General features: G+C 46.2%; 1 protein-coding gene across 1 annotated transcript in view; it reads left to right on the top strand.

Annotated features, from left to right (window-relative positions):
- Atp10a (ATPase phospholipid transporting 10A (putative)) overlaps positions 1 to 11240 on the top strand; it is a 94927-nt gene that overhangs the window by 433 nt on the left and 83254 nt on the right. Inside the window, exons 2-4 of the mRNA XM_005371929.3 lie at positions 834 to 1073; positions 2515 to 2710; positions 9585 to 9789. Of these exons, the coding sequence (XP_005371986.3) occupies positions 834 to 1073; positions 2515 to 2710; positions 9585 to 9789 (641 nt within the window). The remainder of the gene's footprint in view (positions 1 to 833; positions 1074 to 2514; positions 2711 to 9584; positions 9790 to 11240) is intronic.

Here is an 11240-nt window from a genome sequence, read left to right on the forward strand (position 1 = left end):
ATTTGCATGGGCATGATGCACTTTGCAGGATATGAAATGCATCTTCCTGCTTATAAAATAGGACACGTTCATGTGTGCTTGGCCAACTGCATTTTTGTTGGTTTAACAAATGCATCCACTTTAATGGTTATTAAATGTGCAACTTCACCCTGGATGTCTTAGCAGAAAATAGAAGATACAGAGATCAGAAGCCCCTGTGATGTCTATAAAAGACCCTGCTTTTACAAGGAATGTGATGAGATAGGATGAAGAAAAGACACTAGCCACATAGCCATACTTCTATGATTATATTGACACTGTACCCGTGTGTTTTATACCACTGAAATCTGTGAGCAACTGTAGTCTTTCTCATAAACAATATGCTATCTAGCTTTTGTTTTAATTCCATACCAGAAGTCAAATGTAAACTGGAACTAGTGGTTCATTTGTGGTGTTCCTGACTTTACTAGTTACAATGAAATGCTTTCTTTAAAGGCAATATTAGGGAGAAGTCACACACAAAGCAGCCTGGAAGGTGAAGCCCGGCATGACTGAGGGAGGAGGGTCATACTTTCATTGGTTAATGAAGAAACTGCTTGGCCTGATAGCTCAGAACATAGGTGGGTGGAGTAGACAGAACAGAATGCTGGGAAGAAGGGAAGTGAGGCACACGCCACAGCTCTCCTCTCCAAGATGGACGCAGGATAAGATCCTTCCGGTAAGCCACCACCTCGTGGTGCTACATTCATTAATAGAAATGGGTTAATCAAGATGTGAGAGTTAGCCAATAAGAGCCTGAAACTAATGGGCCAAACAGTGTTTAAATGAATAAAATTTGTGTGTAATTATTTCAGGTGTAAAGCTAGCCACGCAGGCAGCTGGGCGCTGGGAACGCAGCCTGCCACTCCTTCTACACATGACTGTGGCCCTACTTAATTTCACGGTGCCAGGAGAGGGAAAAGTGTGCAGGATAGAAGTGAAGAGCTGTGAAGAGTCTGGTGTGAAGGGGCATGCTTTCTGGATGACTAAACTAGCTCAGACTCTTACAGATTGGGAAGCTGAGGCATTGGGAGCCCAGAACCTGCTCGGAATGGGTCAGCAGCTCAGATGAGAATGTGTACGCACCTGGACATTGTGACCTTAAGTAAAAGCATGGGCCAGATGGGAGGCATCATTAGTAGTAGTTGATCACTCCAAAGTCAGACACTTCATAGGTTTATAAATATATAAGCCTGCAGAAGGACTGTGTGAGAACACCTGCCACACAGAACACAAACCTATCTGTGGCTTCATCCTGCAATGAGATGTGATTTGTCTTAGGAGGGAGCCTTGCTTCCAGCTACCAGTCAGCCGAAACCCAGGAGAAAGGGGAGCTTTCCAACTCAGTAAGAACACGGCCAGGAGGAAGTGCCTGGAGTCAGAGGTCACAGCAGAGAACCGTCTTTCTGTAGCCACAGCTCAGATGTTTCTGGACATGTGTGGTCCCAGGAATCATGGCCAATCTCTCAGTCTGCTCAGGCCTCGATAGCGCACCTGTGCCAGTTTAGAGCCCGAAGTGTCTTTTGACCTTGGATGAGGCCCCCTCTGATATTGTACAAATGTGTAGGCATCTTGACAAACGGCCTAGAGGCTGCTGTTGTGTGCCTCTCAAACACGGCAGTGTTTGCTCCAGCTGCCTTGATTTCTTCAGCAGGCATGACAAACGTGTATTCTCAGACGACGCCAGTCTCTGGCTGCATGAGTGCAGCATCTTCCAAAGTCTCTTTGAGATGTCCTTTCTTTAGGCCACCAGATCAGATGAACTTTCAAGGTCAAACCTCCTTTGCCCTCGTGGATTCCAAGCAAACATGGACTTTTTCATTGGACTCCTCAGTCTCTTTAGGATCCACTTCTCTGTGAGAAAGTGGAAATGCACAGGTAGGACCAAGAGCGGGTTTCCTGAGATGCAGGCTGGAGAGTACACTGCGTGGTGGCTCCCACAAGGTAGGCAGGGAGCTGTGTTCACTTTTCGGTTGTAATCCTTGCTAATACTAAGATGATGGAATCTCAGTTCTAGGAGAAACTACAATATACACCATCTAGACTTAGCTGGTGTTGGCTACAGAGCAGAAAGAAATAAAAACACCGATCACTGGAGTAGCCAGAGTCCTCACACAGAGGGCTGTTTCTGAAGAATCGCTGTGTCTTTCGGGAGACTAAACAGTCTGATGCGTTCTAGTGCTGAGTAAGTCTCCGGGGAGAGGAACGCATGCGAGGAATGTTTGCAGAGGTGACCCTCTGTGTCCATGGGCGAGCCGCTGGGAATTAGAGTTTCCAAAAGCAAGAGGATGTGGCAATTCCACGCACACATTCCAGGACTTGTTTCCCGTCTGCGTTCCCTCGGCACTGTTTCTGGGCAGAGTGCACAGCACTAGAGTCTCTTGCTTTCAGTGCCCACGGAGTATGGGTGGATGCCATAGAACCCTAGGCTCACCTTCCAAATGTGGGCTTATTCTTCATTCTTTGGACTTCATTTGATGGTGTAATGCCTCCCAGCTGCCCACAACCCTGGCCTCAGTGGGAACCTGCCTTTAGCCTTTCATCGCTGTAGTCTGGGGTTGTCTGTCCTCTTAAGACTCCCTAACTCTGTGCTCAAGACTCACCTCTGCCAGCCACACTACAGGAGGGTCATCCCACCTCAGTTAAACATCTCTAGAAATGCCCCACAGACGTCCAACGGTGTGTCTCCTAGGTAACTCGAAGCCCTGCCATGTTAGCAATGGAGATGAACCGTCTTTTTCTTTTTTTTTTCTTAGAGTTTCTTATTCTTGTTCTTATTTTTCTTAATAACTTTTCCTTAGAATTTCATACATGAGTACCACATTTACTTCATTTCCACCCCTCCCTCCAACTTCTCCTGCGCCCCCATCAAATTCATGACCTCGTCTTCATTATTGTTACATATATATATACACACACACAAAACCTCAAAACAAACAAGAAAACCCAACGACAACACCACGACCCAAACCCCAGCTGAGCCATCTAGGGTTGTTCCTCTGCACAGGTACTTACATATGACCACTTGAGATTGAGTAGCCTATCAGAGAGCTGACCACCGAAGAAACTGGGTGATTCTTTCTTTAACAGCTGCCACCAATGGCCCGTAGCCCTTTTTCCACACATAGTGCCTTGTATGACTTCCTCCGACTTCACTGGCATGTCCGCTGGTATAGCCATTACGCTGGTCTTGTTTGGGAGTTCCATATAGTTTACCTGCAATGGTGCAACTTCCTTGTTGCGTCTCGAAGGCGCTGCTTTGCAGCAGGTGTCTTGGTCCTTCGCCTTACAGTCTTCCACCTTCCCTTCTCCAGTATCCCCTGAGCCTTATGTATGAGGATCGCCTTGCAGATCTATCATTTGGGGCCGACCACTCCACAGTTACTTGCTCTGTTATTTGATGAGTTGTGCGTCTCTGTGATGGTCCCCATTTGTTGCGAGAAAAAGCTTCTTTGATTAGGAGTGATTTATCCGTGGGTATAAGGGCAAGTATTTAGAATAGTCAGAAATGATATTGGTCTAGAAAAGTATCAGTAGTTTATCCTCTAGTATCTATGGCCTTTCCAGCCACTGGCAGTGGGTGAGTCTCAAGAATCACATCCATTATCTTTCCTTTAAGTGCTCTCTGAACCTCTTCATGAGTTGGTGGTCTTATGTTAGGCCCTTCATTAATCTTGATCTGAGAACTCAGCTAAGGAAGGAGCTGGTTATCATCCTCTGGAGTGACCAGGATTTATGGTGAGTGACCATATGCCAGCTCACACTCCAAAGGTGTACACTGTCAAGGCCTTTGGCTTGGGTGCCATTTTATCCTCTGGTGGACCACACTCCCGTTTCGTGAGGTAGATCTTTCTCAGGCATAGATATAGTAAAACTAAGTGCAAGGGACATTTCTTATTTACTGCTTGGTTTATATAGACTATGGGGCTGCCAGGGAGAGAGAATAAGGGACAAGAAAGAAAAAAAAAGCATAGAAGGAAGAGAAGGGAAAGGGAGGGGAGGGAGAGCTAGAGGGCCGTGGCCTTCAGTGTAGGAATTAGGGATGACATGTGTTTTTTTATGACTGTGTTATAAATGTCACACATATAAGCTCCTGAACACTACATAAACATGATCTCACACTTTCTACAGCCTGAAGGGATTAGCTGGAGCCTCTTCTCTGAGTTTTGCCAGGCAGAAAGTATGAGCTCTCCTTACATAGAAAGTTCCAGGGCTTCTGCATTTAGGAGAAGATATTCTTGTCTACCTCTTCCCATTGAGTAGGCCTGGGCTAGAATTCCAATGATCCCACAAAACTTACAAGGAAATTTAGTCCTCATTGTAAGCGACTAAGAGGTTGGACACTGAATTCTCCCACAGATTATGGAGCTACTGGGCTATCTCAAGACCATCTCTGTCACAAAAGCAATTTTGGCTCTAGTCCTTGGATGCCTTTCTTCTGATACCCTGTGCTGCCTTGTATGTCTGTAAATTCCAACACTTCCCCATAGACTAGAATCTCCTATTTTCTACAACTATGAGCTGGATAAACCTTTGTGGTTTATTTATTGTCCAGTATATGGTATTAACTCACTGCAACAAAGAAAATGATTAAGACAGTCAAAGGTATCCAGTTATCATGCTGACTGGTGGTGAGAGCTGCACCCTCAGGCCCTGACCATGTGACCCCTTCTTTTGCCCTCATATACATTTTCATCTTTGGTATTAGACATGGATTCATAATACTGATATGTCTAGGCCCAACTCCCATTGGAAGTTGTCCTATGGGTCAGCTTATAGCATAAAAACTGGTAACCTGGCTCCTATGAATATGACTGACTTCAACCTATCCACAGAGGCCATTGCATGGTCCTGTGTTATCAGTGTCGTTTTGGAATCTGCTGCCACAAAGGGGTAGTAACTGTCCTTAAAAAGAATTCAAGGTGCTATTCTTTTTTTCTTAAAAAAAAAAAAAAACAAAACACGCCAAACATTGTCACTTCTAAAATTGCTATGAGCTTGTCTGCTACATTGAGGACTATGGTTGCTGCAAACCCTCTTGAGTTATTTAATTTTCTTCTGTTATCCTTTGTGTGTTAGGATCAAACCCAGGGCCTCATGCCTGCTTGACACATTCTTTAACACTGAGCGAGAGCACAGGGTTAGAAAGTGTAACCCAGGCCTCTCAGGTGGCCCTGGGTTCCTGGAAAGAATAGCGTTCTCTGGGTAGACTAGATTAAAGACATCTGTAGAGATGGACTACCATGACCCCTGGGATGTTTGCTGCGGAGGAAAACGGTTGAGCCCTGAGCACAAAAAAATAAGAGGAATGTGGAGGCAGACCTAAATAGGTCACCTGGCCAAAGCCTCAAGAAGAGTGCTTCTGTCCTAAGTGCATCAATGGATTTATTTCTGCCTTCTCTATAGCGCTTTCCCGGAGCCCTGGTATGGAGCTGTAGAGCACAAACATCCGGATAAATCACACGGTGTGCTGCCCTACCCAACCTGCTTCTTCTGCTCACCCTTTTCCGGCAATTTGGCTTGTGAGCTTTTCCTAACCAGAGATATAAGATTCAAGATTCACGAGGAAGGGAGTCACGGAATGACTAACCATGGGGATGCTTTCCCACACAGGCATCATCAGGCCATCTTGTTCTTGTGGGACCCCCGTAGTCATCCGCATATCATTGCCTAGACCTAGACTGGTCACTCCCAGTGGTATCTTGATGCAGTCAAGAGACGTCGGAACCATGGGTGTGTGAAGCTGCTGCCAAAGGAGCCAGCTTTAGAGTAGACATTATTTATAACCAGATGTGTGCGTTCAGATGATCACAGAGAGGTTGGGGTGGGGGGGCGGTTAGCCCAGCAGTAAAGCAGCTGTGGGCTTGGTTCTCCAGCATGAGGGAAAGGACATAGAAACATAGAAGATGTGGTGGAGAAAATATACAGGCCAGTGACATCATTACTTACCATCCCATGCATGGTTGTCTCTTGTGTGCTAAATTCAGCTTGCAGCACAGCAGCTTTGCTTGTGGCAGCATCACCGCAGACCTGAAGTGATGCATTACACCATGGCACTGCAGTAGCTCTATGACATTATGTGATGGTGTGCATTTAGCTCACTGTTGCAGAGGTCTGGCATTGAGCTGACCTTGTTGAAATACTTACGTGCTGTATTAACCTATGTGGGCTGTCACAAGCTCAGGAGGCATATGTCTTTGATCTGTCAAAGACAACCATCAACCATATTTTTTTTTATTAAAAATGTTATTAAAACTTTCCACCTCCTCCCATTTCCCTCTCCTTCCCCCCATACCATACAGCTCCATACCAGGGCTCCGGGAAAGCCCCTCCCCCTCCCTCTCCAGTCCAAAGAGCAGTAAGGATTTTCTGCCCTGTGGGAAGTCCAAGGTCCTCCCCCCCTCCATCCAGGTCTAGAAAGGTGAGCATCCAAACAGGCTAGGCTCCCACAAAGCCAGTACATGCTGTAGGATCAAAACCCATTGCCATTGTCCTTGGCTTCTCAGTCAGCCCTCATTGTCAGCCACATTCAGAGAGTCCGGTTTGATCACATGCTCCATCAGTCCCAGTTCAGCTGGCCTTGGTGAGCTTCCAATAGATCAGCCCCACCGTCTCAGTGGGTGGGTGCACCCCTCGTGGTCCTTACTTTCCTGCTCATGTTCTCCCTCCTTCTGCTCCTCATTTGGACCTTGGGATCTCAGTCCAGTGCTCCAGTGTGGGTCTCTGTCTCTATCTCCATCCATTGCCAGCTGAAAGTTCTATGGTGATATGCAAGATATTCATCAGTTTGGCTATAGGATAGGGCCATTTCAGGCTCCCTCTCCTCAGCTGTCCAAGGAACTAGCTATAAGCATATTGTTTTGTGTGGACATCTTTGCTCTCTCTTCCCTTGTTATAATGACGCAACTCAGACACAAATAGCACCTCACCACACCCCCATTACTCAGTTCCCTCTAGATAGAAATACCTTATCTCCAAATATAGTCTTGAGGTAGTATGGGTTAGGGCTTCAACATAAAAATTTGGTGGAACACAATTCAGCTTATAATATTAAGAAAGAATGAGCCAGACGCTGGTGGCGCATGGCTTTAATCCCAACACTCAGGAGGTAGAAACAGGCAGATCTCATGAGTTCAAGGCCAGCCTGGTTTACAGATTAAGTTCCAGGACAGGCTCCAAAGTTACAGAGAAACCCTGTGTCTAAACTGCCCCCCCCTTCAAAAAAAAGAAAGACTGATAAACATGTAGCATCTACATATATTATTCTTCCCTTAAGTAGGAGTTATGCTTAAGTGTGCAGACATTTATCATGAAAAGAATACAACTTGCATTAGACGAGGGATCCCTGGCCTATGTCATCAATAGTACACACTGTCTGTTTACTGATTATTTCCAACGTTGAGTTTTTCAGAGTCTGTCCAAGACAAGAATTCCTGTGCCTGCAGGGCCTTTTCCTGAGTCTTTATTCTTCGAGGCATCCTGAAGAGTGGCTGCTGCTCTTGCTGACAGCCTGTCCTGTGGCTCCTTCATGGTGCCCTTGTTGTCTAGCTCTGTTGGGGAATCTCCTTCAGGTTGCACGCGGCCTTCTCTGTTACTGCTCTAAGTAAAAGTGACCTCTAATGGGGAGGCGAAACTAAGCTTTCTGAGTTTTGATACTGTGTACAAACTCACCAAAGAGTGTGCCACCGAGCTTCTCTGTCTTCTGTCATCGCTGTCCTGGAATGGATCTCCAGACCACCCCATCTGGGGGTCCCATTGGATCCAAGCCTTCCCCATGGACCCAAGGACATCCACTGCCTTTTTCTTTTCTTTGGTGGAAAATGTCTTTCAAAAGAACTGGCTCTTTAAATTTCTTTGTACTTTCTGTAGAAATTCAGAAATGGTGTTGATGAAGAAGAAAAACTAAAAATGCTTCTAATCATATAAACTCAGGGTCTGGCCTTCGGAGAAAGAGTTGTAAATGCACTTAACGTAGTTAATCTGTTTGCTAACAAGGTCATATTTCTCCAAGTTTGGAAGCAATCAGACTGGTAATTAGCAAGCAAAGTAGGTGATAGAGCATCACTTCGGTGCCTTCTCTCAGAGCTACCCACCCCTGGGGGTTGAAGGGGGATCTTGAAGTTAGCAGCATGCCAACATAATAGGTCTACATGATCATGACAGGGGCCCTAGAGGGAAGCACATTTTGCTGTGTGGGGTGTGTGGTCAACTATGTGGGCTTGATTGCCACAGCCCACAGGGTACGCTCTAGCGGTCATGTCTCTCTCTTAGCGCTTATATTCAAGGATAGAAAATGCATTTAAATCTTATTTTATAATGGCCCATGCTGTGCTTTGTATGCATTTGGTCTGGTGGAACTTGAATTGGTAAAACACACGAAAATAGAGGCTTCTAATGGAAGCGGAGTCGGGGGTGGTGGTGTGGCCCTGCAGTTTCAGTTGCTTGAATTTCTGAAGGAAGTCCTTGGACTCCAGAGGTTGGGGGCCAGCCTGGGCAACACAGCCTGTTTATCAAGAGACAGAGACCCAGGCAGACAGACAGACAGACGAGAGGACAGAGAAAGGGAAAGGAAGCAGGGATGAAGCTGAAGGTGGCACTGGTGGCAGGTGGCAGGTTTCCTCCAGTCCCATGTGGAAGCTAAGGCAGCTGAAAGTTTTCACAGCCAGCTCTCCACACTTACAATTACCACCAAATGGCCAAAACCACCTTCAAGATAGTGTTAACAGCAGCCTTTGTGTTGAATCAGTGGACTGATTTTTTTTTCCCAGTGGTCATGTGAATGACCTAACCAGCAGGTTCTGAAGTCTGCTGAGGTTGGGGATTATAGCTTGTCTCATGGGCTTCATCTTGATTAGGTGAGGGAGGATGGATCTAGCCTCATAGCCATTTTGCACACCCGGCAGTGGCATGTGACACAGTGACATGATTGCTTAGCGATCATTTCCTGTCTCTGCATGAGCTCTAGTGCCAGCTCGTCTCAACACCCCGTGTCTTGCTGGGCAGCTGCAGGGCAATTCTGGTTTCACCAGGTTTACAGTTTTTAAATTGTGTTCTTTTTATTTCAGGTAAATAAATATAAAGGTTACGGTTACATTTAAGGTACATTTTTGAAATAAAAAATGTGGCACACACCCAAACTTGCCATTGTAACTATTTTAAGTATACAGCTTGGTACCGTTAGTGTTACCGTACAGTTCCAACACCACTCTTTCCAAAACTTTACCACCAGCACGTAGAAACTGTGTTCATGAAGAAATTTTTTTGTTTTGCTTTTTCTCCTCCAGCCTTTGGTAACTATCTTTTCCTCTGTACGTGTCTGCTAGGTCCCTCAGGGGTGGAGGCATCGCAGAGTCTCTGTGTGTGAATCTTCTCTTACAACTAGACCTTCAGGCTTCTCCTGTGTTCTAGCATTCATCCTTAAGTGCTGGGCAATATTCCACCACGCTTGTACTGTATTTGCCTGCCTGTCCATCAGTGGGAGGAGGGGTTGATTCTATATCCTGGCTGACGTCATACCTAATGGGCATAGACGATTTGTTTGAATTCTTGCTTTCTGTTCTCACCAGGGAAGAGAAGAAGTACGTGAATCGATACTGGAAAGAAATCCGAGTGGGCGACTTCGTCCATCTTCGCTGCAATGAGATCATACCTGCGGACATTCTGCTGCTGTCATCCAGTGACCCTGACGGGCTGTGCCACATCGAGACTGCTAACCTGGACGGAGAGACCAACCTGAAGCGGCGGCAAGTGGTCCGTGGCTTCTCGGAGCTGGTAAGTGATCCGCATTCCCGGAGTCCCACCGGGATCTGTCTCCCCTGCAAGCCTCCGTTACTGTGCTGGGCCAGTTTTCCTAGTAGATAGAAACTGAGGGGCTGGCAGCCTCTTCATGTCTAAGCCCATGGTCAGCCCGCTCCCCCCGGGCATGGGACTCTTTCTGACTGTGATATCTACTAGACACTTAATGAGTTTCTCTGAATGGTATTTAGTCTTTGAAGAACGGAATGAACATTCTGAAACAGTCAGCATTTACTGAGCCGTTATGCTAGGTCACCAAATAGCAGCACAGGAGGGTCACAGCCTGTTCCTGTGTAGGTTGGGAACATTATCTCCTCCAGTGACTTTCCCAGTTCAGCCTCAGGGCTTCCAAAGTTTGAGTTCTCCCTCAGTTGTGTGAAGCAACAACTAAAAGTGGGGTTGAATGAAGAGTAAGAAGGGAGGTTTTACCCATAAATGGGCCAGGAAATGCATAGTCCCCAAGGGGCTTTCCCACGAGTGTTCTTAAAAACGGTTCCCTTTCTAAGTCTGCGTTGAGATGTTCCGTGCTAACAGCAGGTGAAATACCGAGACATCAGGAAGTCCCAAGACATCAGGAAATGTCTGCGAGGAAGTGGGGGAACCTCCTCCTGACCCCACCTACTCTCCCCTGCATTGCTTGTCTGAGTCACTCCTTCAGTTCTGGCCATTGCATTCACTAAGAATGCTATGCAAAGTGACTAAGGAAGTGAGTGCCTTGCATTTGAGGGAGGCTGTCCTTGTGGATTTCTCCCGTCACCTCTGCTCATCCTACCCACTTCCTGACAGAATTCCTTGGGGACGTAGAATCAGGGCCCATGGGGCTGGCTTTAGCAATTGGTAGTGTGTGGATCTGCACGAAAGTATTGCAGGCATGGCAGGTGACATGATTCCCTGGTTGGGGTCTCTGGGGAGCCAGGAGCCCTGCCTCCTGCTCTTGCCCCATCATGCCATTCCCTTCACTCACCATCACTGGCAGAGATGCCTCTTTACAACTGCAGAAGGCCATAAAGGGAGCTTAATGCTGGGATGTGTGGCACAAAGTTTTGAGGCCGCTGCCTCCATGGACCCCACTTCATTACAAGCCTTAGCCTCACTGTCCTGCTCTTCCTTGTTTCTATCAAAATTTCCTCATTTATCTTTGACTGGAAGAAAAGCAAACAAACCAAAAAACCAAAAATCAAACGACAACACAACAACAACAAAAAGCAGCCTCCCTCCAATTTTCTACCAAACATCTTTTGTGGGACCGTAGACTTAAAACTTAAAAATCACTTTTATGTAGTGATGCGTGCTTATTCTCTGAGCTGTTTGAGAAACTGAAGCAGAAAATAAAAAGCTCAAAGCCCAGGTATGCTATGTAAAAAGACACTGTTAAAACAAGACAGAAAAACTTAATATATATGTATAAACATATAGCATATAAACAA

This window comes from Microtus ochrogaster, unplaced genomic scaffold (genome assembly GCF_000317375.1).
Source record: "Microtus ochrogaster isolate Prairie Vole_2 unplaced genomic scaffold, MicOch1.0 UNK140, whole genome shotgun sequence".
In the NCBI taxonomy this organism is placed as follows: Eukaryota; Metazoa; Chordata; class Mammalia; order Rodentia; family Cricetidae; genus Microtus; species Microtus ochrogaster.